We start from the raw sequence: 21,285 nt of genomic DNA on the forward strand, positions 1-21,285 counted from the left end.
TCCTGAGTCCCCAGCTTGCCAGCTCTCCCCACAGATCTGGGGACTTCCAGCCTCCATAATCATATGAGCCAATTCCTTATAATAAATCTTGTGATAGAAATAGATATAGATACATAAATCATATAGATATATTTATATATCTATATATTTAAATTTTACATATAATATAAATATATAGATATATTTATAAATGGCCAGGTATAGATATATAAATAATATAAATGACCAAATGGCCTTGGACAACACTGGAATATATATATATATACCTCTCTGTATATAGACATATAGATATATAGATAGAGATAGATAATGATAGACAGATAGATAATCTCCTGTTGGTTCTGTTTCCTTGGAGAACTAATACACTACTCTCAGTATTATCTGAAGTAGAAAGAAAGAGAAATTAGAAGCTCATTAGCCATTGAAAAACAGAATGGGGGACATAGGGAATTTGCCAGTGGCATTTAGGTAATCAGGAAATAAAGGAATCACGGGATCCTGCGGTGAGTCACAGGAAGTGGGCGCTGCCTCATGTCTGTGGTCCGGAAGCCTCCACAATAGACTGTCAGGACTGCGGAGCAAAAGTGCTTCTGCTTGCCTCTCACTTTCAAATATCACACCAGCCTCTCTCATATGAGGAATCCAAACTGGAACTCTACCAGCAAGAGCGAGTTTGGGAAATGTTAAGTTTTAGGCCTCCAGCTGGAGATAAAGAGAGAACTTAGAAGTATTAAAAAAAAAAAAAATCAAACAGAGAAAAGAAATGAATTTATAAGGTAAAATTTTGTTGACTTGAATAACAACCCCTAAAATTGTCCTCCTTCCTTTCACACAGCAAAGGCCCACAGTTTTTTTTTTTTATAAATTTATTTATGTATTTATTTATGGCTGTGTTGGGTCTTCATTGCTGAGTGCGGGCTTTTTCTAGTTGTGGCAAGTGGAGGCTTCTCATTGTCGTGGCTTCTCTTGTTGCAGAGCATGGGCTCTAGGCATGCAGGCTTCAGTAGTTGTGGCACGTGGGCTCAGTAGTTGTGGCTTGCGGGCTCTAGAGCTCAGGCTCAGTAGTTGTGGCACACGGGCTTACTTGCTCCGCGACATGTGGCATCTTCCCGGGCCAGGGATCAAACCCGTGTCCCTTGCATTGGCAGGCAGATTCTCCTGCGCCACCAGGGAAGCCCAGGCCCACAGTTTTAGCTGTGCTGGCACTAGCAGGTGGTGTGGAGCTCCTACCTGTTGATGCTCTGAAGTGGCCGTGGGATAAACTGAAAGTCCAGAAGAAAGTGGCTTGGCCACTGAATCAGAGTGCTGGGTTCCTGGAGTCACGGCCACTTCAGAGCATCAACAGGTCACATGGGATAAACTGAAAGTCTATCCCATGCCAGGAGGTAGCTACCGTTAGTTAATGAGTGATTTCACGCCAGACCTTTTTCAAATCTTTTGCACGTATGCACATATATGTACCTGCACACACACACAAACGTGTATTTTAACATCTTAAACATAAATAGCAACATATTATACCTAGTGTTCCACATTACTCTGGGACTTGCTTTATTACACAATGCATATTGGAGATGAATGTCTGTGAAGTTTTCCAATCCACCTTTAGCTCGTAGATGGTTCATGAATTTGAATATACCCAGGAAATACAACCAGAAATGCTTCACTTAGATTTGGAAGCTTATTCCGAAGTAAATGAGGTTTTAAATTTTGACAACTAATGGTACAGTTCTACCCAGATCTATGTAATAAACCTAGTCTTGGAAAGTGTTATGTTAACTGAAACTGTAAATTGAATCATATTATAAAAGTGTCCAGGGGGCTTCCCTGGTGGCGCAGTGGTTGAGAGTGCGCCTGCCGGTGCAGGGGACATGGGTTCGTGCCCCGGTCTGGGAAGATCCCACATGCCGCGGAGCGGCTGGGGCCCCTGAGCCATGGCCGCTGGGTCTGCGCGTCTGGAGCCTGTGCTCCGCAACGGGAGAAGCCACAGCAGTGAGAGGCCTGTGTACCGCAAAAAAAAAAAAAAAAAAAGTGTCCAGGAAACTGCTTATTGGAAAGGACTCAACAAGGAGTGATACTAATAGGGAATATTCTTTAGGAATAAAAATGACTCTCCTAATAGCCCACTTGTGAACAGTCAAATATATTTTCTTTGTCTTAAATTGGGGCTCTCTGTATATGAGCTTGACCAACCCCAATGCATGCCTGATGGAAGTGGAAGAAATGGTTCCCTTTTCTCTAGTAGATGTTTGATGTTTTATCAAAGCATAAGCCAAAGAAAGACGACTGACTTTTAAAATCGGTTGGCATGAGATGTCCCCCTTCCCTCAAGCTCTTTAGTTAGGTAGAGCAGGCTAAGCCCTACAGTGTTCCTCATAAAGTGGTCAAAACCCATCAACACTCATTGGAAAACTATTTTGTCTCATATGGTTTGATTCAACTGGATTCAAACCAAGAAGTCCTGGCTGAAATCAACTCTGAACCAACACTCATGGTTGTGAGCGCATGCGGACTGGACCATTCCTTGCCTGTTCGCTGCAGGAGAAATTCAGGCTCCCGGCCTTTCTTCTTCCTGCTTTCCCTCTTTCTGCCCCTCTGTTTACAGGAACATCACCTGTCACTGTTTTCTTTGAAGCCATCTGTAGGATGAAATGTTGCAAAGCCAAGCTCAGCTAAGCAGGGAGGTTTTAACCCGAAATTTCTCCCGGCCTGAAAGGTTCTCCCCCCACCCCAAGAATTTATGTTTGATGATTTATTGAAACTGTCTAAATAGAAAAATTTTTTTTCATTAGTTAAGGAGAAGAAAGAAAAAGATGCGTTTAATGCTTTACATTTTAAAATTTCAGTGATCTGAACCGTCCTTGGAGCCTAGGGTTTTGATCCATTTGTCAACAAATGATGTATCTCTAATCTGCTAAGGCTATTAATCTTTGGTTACTTTATGTAACATATATGCAAAGATATAAATTATCCTTTTAAAAAAAGACTGCCAGTAACCAAATTCACATATACAGTAGTCTGCAAATTTTGAAAGGGTTATGTGCCAAAAGTTAGCTTGGATCTCAGAATGGCTTCCCCACAGAAAGTGACTAGATTTCCAGCAAAGCCTAGAAAGCAGTCTGATTCACCATGAGGTGAAATATCAATAGATTCACTGTGTTCCAGAATCTCTTAGGAAGCTAGGACTCTGCAGCCCTTTTCAACACCCTGATGGGCTGGGGTGAGGGGTCAGAATCGGTTTCCATGGCAGCAAGAAGAAGCCTCCAGCAGCAAGCGGTGGGCAGGGCTTTGGTAACCCCTTGATGGTGACTTGAAGGTGGGGAGTTGCTGCTCCATTTCCGTGCTCTGTCAGTTCCTGGCTGGCTGAGTTAGGACTCTTCAGGCCATAAGTAACAGAAATGGGGGAGTTGTTACCAAGGATTCGGGGGTAGTTTGGGAACCCAGGCTAGGAGGACCTTCACTGTGGCTGGAACGAGGCACTGCGGAGCTGTCTCTCAGGATCAATTGCCTGCCTTTCCTAACTTCTCTGTGTGTCTGCTTTACTTCTCCCTTGTGAGCGCTCAGCAGTAAGACCACTTGCCTGCCCCACGGTGTGGTCTCCAGTTTGTGAATTTTCTTGTCCTTAGTTCAACAGATACAAACTGGGGTCTGTGAATCCAAATGCTCAAAGAGAAAGCGTTTGATGATCCCAAGTTTGGTCAAGTGGTGTCCAGCCCAGGGCCAATTAGCTCTGACCAGGGGCCCAGGTCATATGGCTCAAACGATGGCTGCCAATCTCCTCTCCCATTCCTTTCCCATCCCCTGGGAAGAGAGTGGGTGAAGGAGGAAGGAGATCCTCCCATAAGAGCAGTGTGAGATGGCAGACCCTGAAAAGAGAATGTAATACATTTTGTAACTTTGGGAAAAATTACTTCACATCTCAGAGTCTCAGTTTTCTCCTCTAAAAAAAGAGATAAAGCTACTTGCCTCTGGGGGTTGTAGAATTTACATGCAAAAATTTGCAAATGAGTCCTAAACTCCCAAAGCTCTAAAAACTGTGAGGGGTGCTCTTAGTCTAGAACAACATTCGCTAAGTGTTTATTGAGCACTCATGACACACTGGGAATACTTTTCAATACAAGAGTCAAGAGTAAAGATAAGTTCCAGGGATAGAATGTGGTTTAGTAATGGAAAGAACACGTTTTAGAGTCACAAAGACCTGAGTTGAATCCTCCTTCTGCCACTTAGTCGTGTGGCTGTGGGCAAGTTTCCTACCTCTGAGCTGGGAGCATTACTCCTTATTACAGCCTAAATGGCCCTACTTGGTCCCACCTCTCCCAAGTCAATCCCTGCACTCAAGCCTCCCCTGCCAGGCTGGCCTCCTGGTGGTTCCTCCGACACTGCTGAGCTTGGGCTGCCTTTGCAACTGCAGCTTCCTCTGTCCGGAATGCTGTTTCTCCTGATCTGGATGGGGGGGGGGGGGCGGCTCCTTTTTTTTTTTCAGGTCTCTGCACAAATGTCCTCCTCTTGGAGGTAACCAGCTTACCTACAGGTCTTCCCCCTACCCCACCCACCTTGCTCCTCTCCATAGCATTTGTCGCTTCCTAAAAGTACAGATTTATTTGATTTTTTTGATTAGCTGTCCCCCCACTAAAATATAAGTTCCATGATCTAGGGCCTCTGGTGTTTTCACTGACGTATCCCCAGGCCTAGAAGAGTGTCTGACACTAGTAAATGCACAATTGTCAAACACATGAAGGACGAGGGCTACTGGGAGGATAAAGTGTGATTAAATTAGTTATGGCATGAAAGTACTGAGCACATGCCTGGCACTGAGAAAGTACTTTACTGCGTTGAGTAGCATTCCCTCCAAATTCATGTGCACCCAGAACCTGTGACTGTGGCCTTTTTGCAGATGTAATCATGTCAAGATGAGGCCAGACTGGTTTAGAGTGGACCCTCACCCGATGCCTAGTGTCCCTATAAGAAGAGGGCTATCTGAGCACAGAGAGTCATGCAGGGAGAATGCCCCGTGACAGCAGAGAAGGAGATTGGAGCAATACTGCCACAAGCCAAGCACGGCCCCCCCAGACATATAAGAAAGACAAGAAGCGCGGATTCTCGTTTCATCACAGGAGGAAAGTGAGGCGCACTGTGACATCTCAAGCCCCTGGAAGCTGGAGTCGGTAGCTGGTCCCCAAGGGGATATAATGCATTGTCCGAATATGCGATTTTTGGCCCTTATGCTCCATGTGCCATGTTTGGCTTTGCCTCTTTTTCCTCATCGGGAGAAAGGAAAATCGAAGCATCGAATGTGGGACATAACATCACTCAAGTGTCTCCATGGGGAACATATTTCTTTTAACAGGTCTGGAACTTCCCTGGTGGCGCAGTGGCTAAGAATCTGCCTGCCAGTGCAGGGGACACGGGTTCGATCCCTGGTCCGGGAAGACCCCACATGCCGCGGAGCAACTAAGCCCGTGCGCCACAACTACTGAGCCTGCGCTCTAGAGCCCGCGATCCACAGCTACTGAAGCCCACGTGCCTAGAGCCCCTGCTCTGCAACAAGAGAAGCCACTACAATGAGAAGGCCGCGCACGGCAAGGAAAAGTAGACCCCGCTCGCCACAGCTAGAGAAAAGCCCCCGCGCAGCAGCGAAGACCCAACGCAGCCAAAACATAAATAAATAATAAAATATTAAAAAAAAAAAAAGAACAGGTCCGAAGCCACTACAATTCCAGCTGTTAAAACTAAACCACAAAAACAACAACAAACTAAACCACAGGGTTTGGTCCCAGTGACTGTAAATGACAGCAACATTGAGGAGAGAAGCCTTCTGCTTCTAGGATTGAACATCTCTGTGTGTGACACAGCTGGATTGTGACGGCAGCTCTGTACTTCTTCTGTGAGTTAAGTGGGGAACGGTATTTCCCAATAGTTTCATTGCTCTCTCAGCCACCTTGATTTTGCTCACCAGACAGGACTGGGAAGGAGAGAGGAAACTCAGGCATGAGGGAGACCAGTCATCCTTGAAAGCTACATCCCAAAGACCTGAATTGACATCTGGATAAACAAGGTCGTGGCAGGTGTTCCTCCATCGTCATTTGTGCAACCAAATACTTAGCAGGACTTACACTGGGCTACCAGGAAATGCTCAGCCTTCAGCTGCAGACTGTAGACAGAAGGATTGAATTGCACTTTCGTTGCAAGCAGGTCATCTGGGCCTAATTTGACTGTTGCCTTTCACTCCCTGTGAGGAAGTGCCGTGCCGCTAGAAGATTCAGGAGGGAGGAGGGAAAACCAAGGTCGACCAGCAGGATGGTTTCTTTGCTGTTCTGCTGAGATCCCTAAAGCAGGCGCAGGTGTGGGGAGAAGTCAACCTCCTCGCGGTCCTTCAACACCTTGTTCTCTTCGGGTCTAAAGGTCTAGAGGCAGAGCGGAAAAAAGAAGTAGGAGAGGGGCAACCACCATCTTTCTTAATGCGGAAAGCCAAGAAAGAATCCGTTTTCCTTTCCACCTGCCTAAAACTGTTCCCCAGTTGCCAAATCACAAGGGCAAGGGTAGGGACGTAGAGGATGACTCAGGATCCACTTCGAACCTACTCGGTGGAGCAAAGTCAAAGAAGTTTGGGCCCGTGGGGAGACGTTGCATCACGCAGAGTTTGGTAAGAACTTGGGAATCTTCCCTAGGGGGGCTCCCTCTACCTGCCGGAGGTGGGCAAAGGCAGGACTACAGGCGGGATGCGGGGAGCTGGAGGGGAAATCAGACCTCCCCTTGAGCTAAAAAGTGAAATGAAGGTCACTAAGCGATCAGCCGGCGCACGCCAGGATGGACTCACGCAGGCCCACACGTGCTCGGCCGCTCCCCATTAGGTAGCACTTCTGCACCAGCCGGGAGGGGTGGAGGAGGCGCGCTCGGGCGCAGAGAGGTGCGGTGTAGACACCTGTACCCTTTCGCCCAGTTCCGAGCGGGCCGGACGCCGGGGATCGCCCGAGCCCGCCCGGGCCCGCCGGGAAGGAAAGGAGGGCGGATGTGCCTGGCGCAAGGTGAAGGCGAACACCTGGACGTCCGCGTGCGCGGGGCGGGCGCTAGGACCCGAGCGGCGCACCTGTTGGCTGGCGCCCCGGGCCCCGCCCGCCACCCCGAGCGCCCGGCCCGGCGAGGGCGAAGGCAGGAGGGACGGTGCGAGCGGGGGGCACCGGGTGGCGGCGGCGGCGGCGGCCCCGGGATCACCATGGCCGAGCTGCTCTGGAGCCTGCAGGATTCCCAGCTCGTCGCCCGCTTCCAGCGCCGCTGCGGGCTCTTCCCCGCGCCGGATGAAGGCCCCGGCGAGCCCTGTGCTGGCCCCGCAGAGGGCGCGGCGCGGGCGCCCGGGCTCGGGCATCTCCCCGCAGCCAAAGGCAGGGGCGCCGGGGAGCCGGCCAGTGGGCTGCGGAGAGTCGCGGTCCCGCAGGTAACCGCGGGCCAGGTGTTCGCAGTGGTGGGGGGAGGGGACAGCTCGCCCCGCCGCCTGCGGACTTGCTGGTCCTGGCGACGCGGCGGTGGGTGCGCGCCGATCCTGCCGTGCCGAGAGGGCCCCATACCCTAGCGGCGACCCGGCTGCCCGCGCTGTGGGTACCAGGGAGGGGTGGGTGGGAGTCCAGTCCCTAGGATGACATCCTCTAACGCTGCCAGGTGGCAACCAGGTCTAGTAAGACTTCAGAAGCCCCCAGAGCTTTAATGCAGCCTATTTGGAGACTTTCTAGTTTCATAAGTAATTAAATTTATGTTCATGCGTATTCTCCCAAATGTGTAAGAGTTACATAATTGAAAAGAGGAGCGGAGACGTCCTTGGCATTTTCACAAGAGGCTTCCCTGAGGAGAAATTCTGACTACTCCCCCCAGGATTCTGAGTTTCCGCCCATCCCCCTTTCTTTGATCCGCACTAAAGGCGTGGAGCGGGGCTCAGCGCGCCCTTCACCGTCCTGCAACGCCAGCTCTAAGGACAGAATTTCGGGTTTAAATATTGCTGCTGGAGAGATTTATAAAGCCCACCCCCTACCTCCAGTGATGTCGTCCAGACAGCGCTTCGCTCTCTCCTTCCCCCAGAGTCTTAGGGTCCCTCCTGCCTGGTGGGTCTCTTATTAACTGGCACCAGTGACTTTTAACAGATGCTGTCAGGAGTGAAGCTAACCACGCTCTCCTCTAGGCGTTCACAGTGTGGTTACACAATCCACTGCGGCTTTGGGAAGCCAGCGCGTCGTCGCAGTGCACAGGGACTCCAGAGGGGAGGGCCCAGACAGGCTGCAGATGCTAATGTGCCGGGGCTGCTGTCTGCCGGGGCGCAGGGCTGCCCTCTGGGAGGGAGGGCTCCCTGCAGCTATGAGATGCCCTGGGCCGCCACAGAAGCTGCCCTTCTGGGGAGGGGAGGTAGCAAGTGTGGCAAATGAAAACTGAAACAATGTATTAATTACAACTCTTTGCGGGGGTGGTGGAGGAAACCGCGTATTTTTCTTCCTAAAAGTTTTGGTGACAGCAGGGTGGCCTTTATGTGTAGATTTCTAGATCTAGTAACTGAGGAATTATGAAGAACCTGGCTTCCATGTGCGATGGAATATTATGGGCATTAAATTGTAGGATTTATTTAGAGGCTGGGGGGTGGGTTCCAGTCCAGGGAAATCTTCCTGCGTAGTATTTTTTTTTCCATCTCTTGTTGTTCATTCTCTGTCCCCATGACACCCAGTAACTTTTAGATGAGTTTGAGAGCCCCCTTTCCCCTTCCCCTTTCCTCTCGCTTTGTCTTTAAAATGGGGCAGAGGGAAGGAATAAGAACCAGTCTCCATCCTGAAATGCTGTTTGGCGTTTTCTGTGCATACACACTTTATACCCACAGGCAGATGCACGGGCAGCTATCTGTTGCTCTCTCCTCAAAGGTCTACTCTGTCTCCCTAATTCAGGAAGCTGGCGAAGAGCGCATTTTCCCCTTAGTGTTTCTCAAACTGTTTTAAACATTACCCTTAGTCGTGTAACTTTCAATTCTGGAAAAGGACCATCTTGCCCTTTAAAAGCGAGATGAGCAGATTTTCTTGTAGAGAGGTGTTATCTTGCCACCTGAAGAAACGGAAGGGTCGCCCCCTTTCCATCCTACACACGACCTCACTCACTATCGATCATGTAAAAGTAAGAGAGCTAAAAATTCACGGTAAGAAATCACCACATTGGTGTGTGATGGGGAAAAAATGAGAGCACTTGATCAATAATGGGTTAATGTTTTTAAAGGTGGGTTGGTGTCAAGTGACTTGGAAAGATTAATACTTTGCAAGTACAGGTGGAGTTGCCAAAAGAAAACAATTGCATACCTGCCCCGTATAATTGATAAGACCTTAAGGGGACAGCTGACAAAACTTCTCTCCAACAGCTACTCTTCCCCTTGGCCTCTGGCCTTTGCCTGGCCTGTGGCCTGTGCCTCCCTGAGCTCCCTGTCCTTCTTTCTCTAAATAAACTCCCATTCATCCTTCAGTTTCAAAGGTCAATTCCTCAGGAGACACTTTCACTCACCTTCCAGGCTCCCTCCTCCTTTTAGGTTCTCTTTGCTCCTGTGTTTCTTCACAGCAGTTATCACATTGTGCAGGCACACCTTTGTGCAGATATCTGATTATTGGCCGCCTCTTCCAGTGAATGATAAGCTCTAAGAATGCAGGCAACTTGTCCAGCTTGCTTAGTATTTTCTCCTCGTGGCCCGGCATGTGGGAGCTCAGTGAATTTTGTAAACTAATGAGTGTGGATGGCAATATAAAATTGTGCTTTAAAAGCAAAACAAGCAGATATTCTTGCAGAGACGTGTCTTGCTGCTTCAACAACCCGGGCATTCGGTGAGGCCAATGGTGGGGTTTCCCCCTTCCCATCTAACACCCTTCACTCACTATATCGTGAAAAAGAGGGAGCTAAGAATTCAAGATAAGAAATTGAGGATTTTTTAAAACTGAAGCGTAAATATTGAAAATCAAATTTTTCCACATAACTTAGAAGTCAGGCAGCACCAGGGTATTGATTTAAGACACTTCAAACAATAGTGAAGTTGTTTTCTTCAACAATCGAAGTTGTTCTTAGATTGCAACAAATCTAATCTTTCTCACCTCCCATGTTTTCTGTATTTCTTGTACTGCTTAAAGCAGGGAAATGACTAAGTGAGGGCTTCCATTACACATTCTTGTAACACCACACGCCACTAGCTTCAAGATTAACTACACGTTTACAAACCAGGTCTGGGCTGGGCTTGCACAAAGCTGTCATTGAATAAATCAGACTGGCCCTCAGATTTCCCAGTAGCCATGCATGTCGCAGACAGAAAAGGTTTGCGTCCTAAAGAGTTGAATGCTTTGTTGAGGGCTTTCCAGATATCACACGGTCAGATCGGTGACTTAAGTCTAAACTTCTTTCTACTGTGCACACCTTCCAGGGAAACAATCCAAGGCTTCATTCTATCTGTCTCATTGGGAAGGTGTGAGGTGTTAGGACTGGTTGGGGGCAGGGTAGAGACTGGACGGAAAGAGAAACTATTGCTTTTGGTTTACAAGTGTAACTGGCTTGCAAGGGTAACCAGAGGAGGACGTTCTTGGCAGTCACCAGGAGAAAGAGACAGGGGTCCTAGGACCCAGCTAGGAGGGCAGAGGCCTGGACGGAATTATGTTTATTTGTTCTGGGCTAAAGCCAACCTTGAATACAATGGTATTTTGATTTCTATCATCTTCGCTCCCTCAACACAGTTGCATTAAGTTAAATTTTGTAGTGCCTTTCCCATTGTTGTGTTAGACTGTGGTTAATCTTTCCAAACTCTACTGTGCTCAATAAATACTTTGGGGTAACTATTTGCTCAGACATAGTTCTAAACTTGGATTGGGGAAGGGATCAAAATTAGGTTATTTTTAGAAGTCTTTTTGCACTCCCCGTTTTCCTCTTGAAACATTTGGGGTGCTCCAAGTCTGTCAATCTACAAAACCCCACCCTTGATTTTATGGGTTTGCTTAAGTGCAAAGGACCAGGAATCAAAAGACCAGGATCTAGGTCTGCCCTGGGATCATTCTGAACTTCTCTGGGCCTCTGTTGTCCCACCTGCAAAGTGGGCAGAGTAGAATAGAGCCATGGGTTTCCAACTGTGGCTGTACATTACAGTCAGTTAGAGGGGCTTTAAAAACAAAACAGACAAAAAACCAATGTCCAGGATCCAGGTCAGAAGTGGGATCCCAGAGAAGCTGGCAAACAGAAGGGGGAAGCTCTGAATTCTCTTCCCCTGGGATCCACCACCTTAGTGTGTTCAGGACAAGGTGGTGATGGCTGGAAGCAGAGGTCATGGTGGCTGTGGATGTCTGGGCTTGATTATATCTAAACTGGCCGACAGATCAGTCTTCAAGTTTTGATTGTCTTCAGGTGGATGCTCAGGTAGGAAATGACGAAATAAGCCACTTTGAAAAGGTACATTTGATCTTTTTCTAGTTGCAGATATTGTTCAGATGAGAAAACTTGGAAAAAATACAAAGAAAAAGTTAAATCCATGCCCATTATACCACTGCCCAAAGATAATCAGTCGGTAAATGTTCAACCTGATTTTTTTTTTTTTTTTTTTTTTTGCGGTACGCGGGCCTCTCACCGTTGTGGCCTCTCCCGTTGCGGACCACAGGCTCCGGACGCGCAGGCTCAGCGGCCATGGCTCACGGGACCAGCCGCTCCGCGGCATGTGGGATCTTCCCGGACCGGGGCACGAACCCGCGTCCCCTGCATCGGCAGGCGGACTCCCAACCACTGCGCCACCAGGGAAGCCCCCTCTGCCTATTTTTAAATTGGGTTGTTTGGTTTTTCGCTCTTGAGTTGTATTAGTTCTTAATATATTTTTGAAATTAACCTCTCTTATCAGACATATGATTTGCAATTATTTTCTCTCATTTAGTTAGATTGCCTTTTCATTTTATTGATGAATTTCCTTTGCTGTGAAGAAGGCTTTTAGTTTGATGTAGTCCAGCTTGTTTATTTTTGCTTTCGCTGCCTCGACTTTGGGTGTCAAATCCAAAAATCATGGCCAAGACTGATGTCAGTCTTTGATTGCTTTCTTAATTTAAATTTCCAGACTTGTAATTGCTGGGTAGAAATATGCATATATTTTGGCTTTTTATAGGTATTACCAACTTGTCCCACAGAAAGGGTGGAGGGATACGTAACTAGGAGTGCAGGTTTTCCTATACCCTCACCGATCTTAGGTATTAACATTCTCTTTAATCTTTGGAGAAAATAAGCCACTTCTGCTTCTATCTCATCTTGGCTTCCTTTATTTCCAGCTAACATTTATTGATCAGCTGCTGGGTTTCTGAGACCGTCCTCAGTCTTAAAGATACAAAGATAAATAAGATTTAGTTCCTGCCCTGGGAAAGCCACCAAGAAAATGGTGCAATGCAACCAGTGCTAGAGTACAGAAGGAGAAATACGTGGTCAGGGAGACAGTAGCAGGAGTAATGGTGATCCCTAGGGGAGCCCATGACATCTTGAGTCAAGTACGAGGCAAGTAGATGAAAATGTGAGAATCTCTTTTCTTTACATGGAAATCTCATGTAATCAAACATAAAGACACGTTATTATTTTTGATGAATAGTGACAAGTTCAACTTGGGTATAATAAGAGTCCCAGCAGGAGACAGATGGCCTACTGATAAGGGGCCATTGAAACCCTTAAAAATGGTTAAAGTGGCAAATTCTGTGTTATGCATATTTTACCTCAATTTACCAAAGAAAAAGAGAAGAAAGAAAGAACGATATAACGTAGGCTCCACTCTACTCCAGGGAGAGAAAACATAACTTCCCTCTCCTTAAGCGTGAGCTGCACACAGTGACTTCCTTCTAAAGAGTACAATATGGAAAGGGGGGGGGGGAATAAAAGAGTGATTTTACAATGTAGGAACCTGATGGACACTACCTCAGCCAGGTGATCAAGGCTGACGTCATCAGTGATAAGTCATGATGATGGATGTGTTCTTGGTTTGTGTTGAAACGATATACTCTTGACACATGTTGAAAATGTCACTTCACCTCTTGGTCTTCTTCCCCCAAACCCAAACCCTTATTCTGATCATGAGAAAGAAATCAGACAAATCCCATTTGAGGGGCATTCTACAAAAAACCTGTACTCTTCAACACTGTCAAGGTCATCAATCACGAGGAAAGTCTGAGGAACGGTCACAGCCAAGAGGAACCTAAGGAGATATGACTACTAAGTGTAACTGTGGAGTCCTGGATGGGCCCCTAGAACAGAAAAAAAGGCCATTCAGTAAAAACTAAGGAAGTCTGAAAAGAATATGGACCTTGGTTAAAAATAACCCGCTAGTATTGTAACCAGTAAATCATACTAATAAGACGTTAAAGATCAGGAAACGGGCTGCAGAGTATATGGGAAGAATGTGGAATACGTGGGAACTCTCTATACTATGTTCTAAATTTCTCTCTAAATTGGGAATTCCCTGGCAGTCCAGCGTTAGGACTCAAGGTTAGTCAGTGCTTAGGACTCCTCACTTGCACTGCAAGGGGCACAGTTTCAGTCCCCAGTCGGGGGAACTGAGATCCCACAAGCCAATGCAGCATGGCCAAAAATAATTAAATAAATAAATAGAAGAAAATAATTTTTTCTGTAAATTGAAAACTGTTCTAAAAGTCTATTTAAAATTTTTTAAAAGGGGGTGGGTAATTGAAGGAAGTTCAAAGATGGGATCATTTACAAAGGTGTAGGCAGGGCTGGAAAAAAATCAGCATGGGAGAATGAAGTATCCTGGAGCAGGCAACTTCAGCCTAGAAAGGCAAGGGGAGAGGATAGCGTCTGGTAACCCCGGACCCAAGGAGAGCTTAGCTGTCAGAGGGAGGCCCCTGACTGGAGCTGAGGCCTTTAGTAGAGAAAGAGCCACAGCCAGGCGGGAGGAGAGGGGGAAATATATCTCAAACTTCTTCTCTGTGTGCCCTCTCATGTCCTGCCAGTGCCTCTCCTCGTCCAAATTCAACCAGAAGCCAGGGAGCTTGGGCTGATGCAATCCGAGAAGGTCGGCCTCCCTGGAGAAACATGGAGAGTGGATCTGGAAGGACGAATGGAGAATATCCAGCACACGTTGTGTAAGGAAACTGGTGAGGTTATGTTGGATAGAGTGTTGAGCTAGAGCCAGAGTTTCAGGCTAAACCCTTAGTGTGGCTTCCTGCAGAACTTGGACTTCATCCTATAGACAGGGGGATGGCAAATCAATTTCATCCCATGTGCCAAATCAGAATTTTCAAGTCAGGCGCGGTGCCGAGAAAGGTTCTCGGGTGTCACTGTGCTTAATCGGAAAGAGTGTGGGATTGAACGGCAATGCCTCTGTGGGGCACTGAGGGCCCTGGTGCTGAAGCATTTAAGAAATGGCGATGTTGGGCTTCCCTGGTGGCGCAGTGGTTGAGAGTCCGCCTGCCGATGTGGGTAACACGGGTTCGTGCCCCGGTCGGGGAAGATCCCACGTGCCGCGGAGCGGCTGCGCCCGTGAGCCATGGCCGCTGAGCCTGCGCGTCCGGAGCCTGTGCTCCGCAACGGAAGAGGCCACAACAGTGAGAGGCCCGCGTACCGCAAAAAAAAAAAAAAAAAAAAAGAAATGGCGATGTTATATTCAAACAACAGCAAATATGGAATTAATGTTAAATCAAGCCTTAGTATCTGTTTTGGGTTCTTGGTGATACTTTGAGTGTCTCCTGCGCCTGTAAATGCCTTAGGAGGAAAGAGACCACAAATGGTTTCTTAAGATGTAGGTTGCCATGTTTTGAATCAGGGGACCCCATCGTTATGGCTACGAGCTGACTGGATCAGGGGTCAGCCCTTGAGTCAAAAGCAGCCTCTCTAGGCTGGTCAGCATCTTATGAAATGGCCTTGCATGGGAACTTCGCCTAATTGGGATACTGCGTAATGGAGAGTGACTAATGGAACCAATCAGATCGCTCCCTTAGGGACTCTGAATGGAAGACCCAGACCCCAGACGTAGAGACATAAATGGTAGAGTCGTGATGGACTTCAGAGAGAAAAAGGAGGTCATAAACAGAAGCCTTGAGACAGAAAAAGCAGTAGCAAGGCAGATGTCCACAGCAGAGACGAGGGCAGAACGCCTGCACCAGTGGGAGGTAAAAGCAGCAGGAAACACTCCACGTGGAGAAAGAAGCCACGTCTTGAGTGGCAGACTCCCCTTCGGAGGGGGGAGGTGCTAGAGGACCGCTGACTTTGAGCTGGAATGGCACGCGGTGAGGCTCACACCGCTGCAGGTGTATTTCCTTACTTCTGAGGATGACTTTACAACTCCTCTCACTGGAGGGGACCTGAGTGGCTCTCCACTTGCAACCAGAACATGCTGGTCTCTAGTGCTCCGAAGACTTGCACATAATTGGAATTAAATCATTAGTTCTAGCATTTTTGTGAAGCTGGGAATGGGGGCGTGGGGGGGGGGCTGTGAGGGAGGGACCAGGGTCCTCTTCCTCACCTGTGCATCCCCAGTCTAACATGTGCTTGGAACATATTAACCTGTCAACAGGTACTTAACGATCCCTGTTGAATGAAGCATGTAAGGGTGTGCTAAACTCAACATTTTCTTTCTTGGCAGAAATGTGGTCGCCTGCCCTCTCCTGTCAGAACTGGGGTCATTTTACCCCTGACCACTTTACCTGGCTGTGTCTTTCTTTAGCTTAATGGCTTTTTTTTCAGTGTTAGCTCCGTCCTTTTTACCAGGAAACTGATGAAGGTTTTGACTAATGAATAACTTTTTTATTGGTTTGCTGTCTTCTGTTGGACACCGTGAAGGGAGTTCAGGTATTGCTAAAAATTGATGACGGTGAAACACCTGTCAACCTTTAAAATGTGATTAGATAACTATGCTTTTTTTAGGAAGGCTGTTGACAGCAAGTCTAATCTAATTTTACCTTTCTTATAATTGAGGTGTTGAAATTTTCCAATTTTAAAAGCACTTTCACCTCTGTGGGTATAGTTAATGATTAAATCCTCTGTTGTCCTGATAAGAATTATGTCTCGAGCAAAGGCATTCTTCTTACATTTTATCTGGCATACAATTTTCCTGGGAGAAAATACTGTCAGTGTCTCCTGGCAACACATATAGAAGGCTGTGTTAGAAAACTATGGAAATCCTAAAATTGGGGCATCCACTGGTCTTTACAGTTCTGCTTGCCTGGTGAGATACTTTCTGCATATTAAGAAAATGAGATACGGAAAAATCCGGTCAAGACTGATTCACATTTTTTCCCTCTCACTCTTGCTTCAAACAGTGTGGGCTAATTAGCAAACTGTTTTGAAAACAAAGAAAAAAATCCTTAGGCATGGGCCAGGGTGGATGGGAGGGAGATGAGTGAACCACCAGAGACCTTGAGGACGCGGTTAGGAATCTTGGGAAGGGGAGTAATGGTTTCCTCAAACTATTTTGAAATACGACCTCTAGTCCTCCAAATGCTTATGGCAGTTTTACACCTCTTTGTTTAATAAAACAAGATGAAACGATCCAAAACAAAACACTGGGCTCATACTTGCTTTCGTTAATGCCATGTATTTGTAATCATGCCTCCAGGAGAAATGTCCTCTGTCGTCTCCGGCTACGTTTTGACTTTTCCAAGTGGCAAAAAACTTTGTTCTCATAGAATTTTATGGGAAACAGCTCCTCAAAGCAGTAACTCCTCTGAGTGGAGGAAGAGTTGATGATGGTGAGAAGAGGGCTCCTGGGGGTAAAATGTTGGCAGCTGAGAGACCGGGGCTTAATTGGTGGGGAAAGGGCATAGGTGAACTTTTTTTGTTTTTGCAGTTAAAAAAAAAATCATCCCCTCTTGATAGGTGACTTAAAAGGTAGCCGTGAAATAGAACATCAAAGATATTGTGAAAAGCGTGACAAGTTAAAGGAGGCTCTGTTAGAAATTGGTTGGTTTTCTTCTCCTTTCTGAATTTTGATTGTTTGATTTTTTTTTCAACTAGGAAGGTGTCCAATACTTTGGAATTACTTTTTATGCTTTTCTACTATTAAAGGAATGCATGTTTTTGTTAGAAATAGTGGAAGACGCCGAAAAGTATAAAGAAGAAAACAAAATCCTGTCATAATTTTGCAACCCAGAGAAAAATATTAAAGTTTTAGAGTATTGTTTCCTTTTATCTCGATGAAAACATAGAATATTTAAGTTATCAACATCCTATGCACGTATAATACTGGGATCAACATTGGTCACTCATATCATGAGCATTTCCCCACATAACCGAACATTCTTTAATTATATGATTTAATAGTTGTATTATAGTTTATCATATGATTGTAACTTAATTTTTTTAAGCATTTCCTAAAGTATGTATTTCGTTGTTTCATTGTTTATCTTTTACTTCAACTGGAGTTTAAATATTTAATTGCTTCCTGAGAACTGGAAGAGAAGCATATTTCAGAGCTCTTCACGCTAACTACCAAATTGCTTTTTGGAAAATGTATCTCAATTATTGTTCTGAACAGCAATGCAAGACTGCTAGCCCGTTGTCAGCATTTTTTATCTTCTTGTTGTCCATTTTCTTTTTCTTTATTATAACTTCAGTATATAATAAGTGCAGAGATATTAAATGTACAACCTGATAAATTTGACTGTATGTCTAGATCCCGGTAACTATTGCCCAGGTAGAGATATAGTGCAGTTCCAGAAACTCAAAAAGCTCCCTCAGGCCGCTCCTGCCAGTCGATAATGCTGTTTTCCCCAGTAACTGCTGTTTTCCCTCCGTCACCATAGCATAGTTTCACCTCTTCTTGAACTTCACATAAATGAGTCATATAGGATGTACATTTTTCATGCCCTGCAGCAGCCATTGCACAAACATAATTTATTTATCAATTCTACTGTTTATGGACACTTAAGTTTTTATGAATAAAGGACAGCATCAAGTATTTTCTTTAAAACATTCTTATTTTTAACTTTCATTTTGAAATAAAACTTTAAAAAGTTTGCAAAAATAGTACAAACAATTCCTATGTACTCTTGACCAATATTCTCCTAATGTTAACATCATATATAACCACGGTATAATTATCAAAATGTAGACACAGTATGTAATCTGTGGGCCTTATTCAGTTTTTATGAATTGATCTACTAGTCTCCTTTTGCCATTCTAGGATCTAATGTAGAACCATAAATTGCATTTAGTTGGTATTGTCTCTTTAGTCCAACCTGGAAGTTCTTCAGTCTTTCTTTGCCTTTCTTGACCTTGACTCTTGAAGGGTCCAGGCCAGTTATTTTGTATAATATTCCTCAGTCTGGGTTTGTCTGATGTTTTCTCATGATATTCAGGTTCTGTATTTTTAGCTGGAATACCACAAGAAAAATATTGTATCTTTCTTAGTGCGTCAAACCAGGAAACACACAATGTCGATTTGCTCCATTCCCAGTAATTTTAACTTTATACACCTTTAAAGGTGTTTAAGTGGTGTCTTTCAGGTAAATGTTTTCCTCTTTGTAATTAATATGTATCTTATAGGCTGGTATTCTGAGGCATTATAAATATCTTGTTTCTCTGTATATCTTCGTCCTCTAATTTTGTCATCCATTTAAAAAAATGAGCTGCCAAATTAATAGCAAAATGAACACACCTCATTATTTTAATTTTGTATTTCTTTTATCTCTAATGAGGATGAGTGTTTTCCTTTTGTTTAGCAGATACTTGTATTATTCTTTTCGTGAATGGTCATATACTGTATCGACTTTTCCACTGTGACTTCAATGGGGGAGGTTTTTCTTACTGACTTTTGATGGTCTTCTCAGTTTATCCATTGTGCACCAAAATCTTCCATTGTACATCAGTTAACATAAGCTCACAACTAATGGATTTCTAGTTTTTGCTTGTAACGAGAAACGTTTGGAGCCTGAGGGAGAGAAGGATGATAAGGGAGAGTGATGGCTCCCTTCAAGGCATCTGTGGGTTTAGATACATGATGCCTGGTCCCCTGTCCTTCTACCTGCTCCTTCCAGGTCAGGCCCATCATTTGCAGCCTGTGAAATATTTGTGATGCTTCAGTAGCCTCAGGCAGGGGCTGGAGATTCTGTAAGAGTTAAGGAAAGCATATATTCCCTAGCAACTCTGAACCAAGAAGGCAGTATATGCTTAGAGGACGTTACCCTCACTTTATGACATTATGACTGTGAAACAGAAAAATGAATTAGTTCTCTTGTGCATTTGCAGAGGGTGGCACACAGTTCTGGAGTCCTCCCCGAGTCCTGCCTGCCGTGGGTCTCCCCCTTCTTGCATGGTCATTACAATACGCACATCCTCAAATAGAAGGAATGAAATGAATATTCCCAGTATTTATTCAGTAGTATATTCCTGCATAAGCGTTCCTTTGGAGAGGCCCCAACATCCATTGGTCCTTCAATTTTGCCTCCATCTCAGCCCATCTGAAGCCACAGTCATATTTTATTGTCCAAAAATTTTGACCCTGAAGGCCTTATCCGAAATTTCCCAACATGTTGAGTTATAAATGGTCTAACCCTGGTATTTTCATGCTTACTACCGCAGTACCATTGCAGGGATAGAAGTGGGACTTCCCACACTCATCCTGAGTACTTCCCAGTATAGGCAGGTATACCTGCATAGATTATAGAGCCCATGTATCATGATGAAGCCCATAAAAACGATATCCTCTCTTAGGTTTAGAATGATTTATTTGGTGATCAGTACTTCCCCTCCTCTCCCATGACTCACCCGACCCTCAGCCCAGTTGACTCACCAGGTAAATAATCTATGATGGGAAAATGTTACTTTTGAAAAGAGAAACTCACTTGATCTTTAAAAGTTAGTACTAAACATACATTTACCGTGCAACCCACAATTGCAATCCTGGGCATGTATCACAGAGATATGAGATCTTCTTCACACAAAAACTCGTACATGATGGTTCCCAGCAGCTTTATTTGTAGTAAGTCCCAAACTGGAAACAATCAGCAGATGAATGGCTCTGCAAACTGTGGTACATCCATACCATGGAACACTATTCAGCAATAAAAAGGAAGGAACGATTGATACACCCAACAGCTTGGATGGATCCCAAGGGCATTAAGCTGAATGAAAAAGCCAATCTGAAAAGATCACATACTATATAATTCCATTTATCTAACATTCCTGAAAGGACACAGTTATAAAGATGGAAAACAGATTAGTGGTTGCCAGGGATTAAAAATGGGGGCATGACTATAAAAGGGTGTAACAAGGGATATCTTTGTGGTGATGGAATAGTTTTATAATTTGATGACAGTAGTCACTAATAAGGCTACACATGTGGTAAGTTGTCCTAACACTATACACACACACACTGTACCAGTGTTAGATTCCTTGTTTTGATAAGTAATTATGTGAGGTATAATTATGTGAGATGTAACCATTGGGAGGAAATGGGTGAAGGCTATACAGTGTCTCTCTTACTACCTTTGCTGATCCTTGTGAATCTACGTTTAAAAATCAGTACTGCGGGGGCTTCCCTGGTGGCGCAGTGGTTGCGAGTCCGTCTGCCGATGCAGGGGACACGGGTTCGTGCCCCGGTCCAGGAAGATCCTACGTGCCGCGGAGCGGCTGGGCCCGTGAGCCATGGCCGCTGAGCCTGCGCGTCCGGAGCCTGTGCTTCGCAACGGGAGAGACCACAACAGTGACAGGCCCGCGTACCGCAAAAAACATTAAAAAAAATAAATTAAATAAATACTGCCTTATAAAAATTGGTCCTCACAGCTTTTACTGCAGGCACTGTGTGCACTGCAGGAAGCCCAGTGTGCAGAGTGCAGCAATGGGGAGAGTTTCCTCTGAGGCCCCTCTAGAGCCCGCCGTGCTGTCGTGTCGATTTCCAGGGCTGCGGGGGTTGACTGTAAACCTCCTGCTCACTGGCCTCAGCTACCTGCCCAGGGAAAGCACAGAGAAATGTTTGAGGGTCAAAAAAAAGCACATTTGCCCTTAACTTTCATTTGACTCACTTGTTTTATAACTGCAGGATTTTTGCATTAAAAAATATTTTGCTGTTTTCTGTTTCATTGTCACTTCAAATTGGTGTTGCAAGTAGGTCAAATTCACACATCAAGTCTTCACTCTCCCGTCAGTTGTCACTTTTTCTCTGTCTACAAACATGCTGAGAATCTTCAACCCCCTCCTTACCCATCGCAGAACATCTGCATTCAGCCCTAGCATCCCTAGAGTCTGACATTCTTGTCTTTCTTGAACCAAGAGACATCTTAAAAGAGTCACCTGAGATCAACACTCCATTTCTACTATATCACTTTTTTTTAC

The 21,285-nt window shown here is 45.4% G+C and overlaps 1 protein-coding gene across 3 annotated transcripts in view; it reads left to right on the forward strand.

The window, feature by feature from the left end:
* Positions 1 to 7,213: 7,213 nt before the first annotated feature.
* Positions 7,214 to 21,285, forward strand: part of SGPP2 (sphingosine-1-phosphate phosphatase 2) — a gene marked incomplete at its 5' end in the record, with an annotated part of 122,019 nt that continues 107,947 nt past the window's right edge. The window contains one exon of one of the 3 annotated variants that reach the window (XM_082841019.1): positions 7,214 to 7,432. In XM_082841019.1, the coding sequence (XP_082697145.1) occupies positions 7,214 to 7,432 (219 nt within the window). The remainder of the gene's footprint in view (positions 7,433 to 21,285) is intronic. The other 2 variants (XM_082841020.1, XM_082841021.1) reach the window with 2 other exon arrangements.

This window comes from Leucopleurus acutus (assembly GCF_964270905.1).
Source record: "Leucopleurus acutus genome assembly, chromosome: 6".
Classification (NCBI taxonomy): domain Eukaryota; kingdom Metazoa; phylum Chordata; class Mammalia; order Artiodactyla; family Delphinidae; genus Leucopleurus; species Leucopleurus acutus.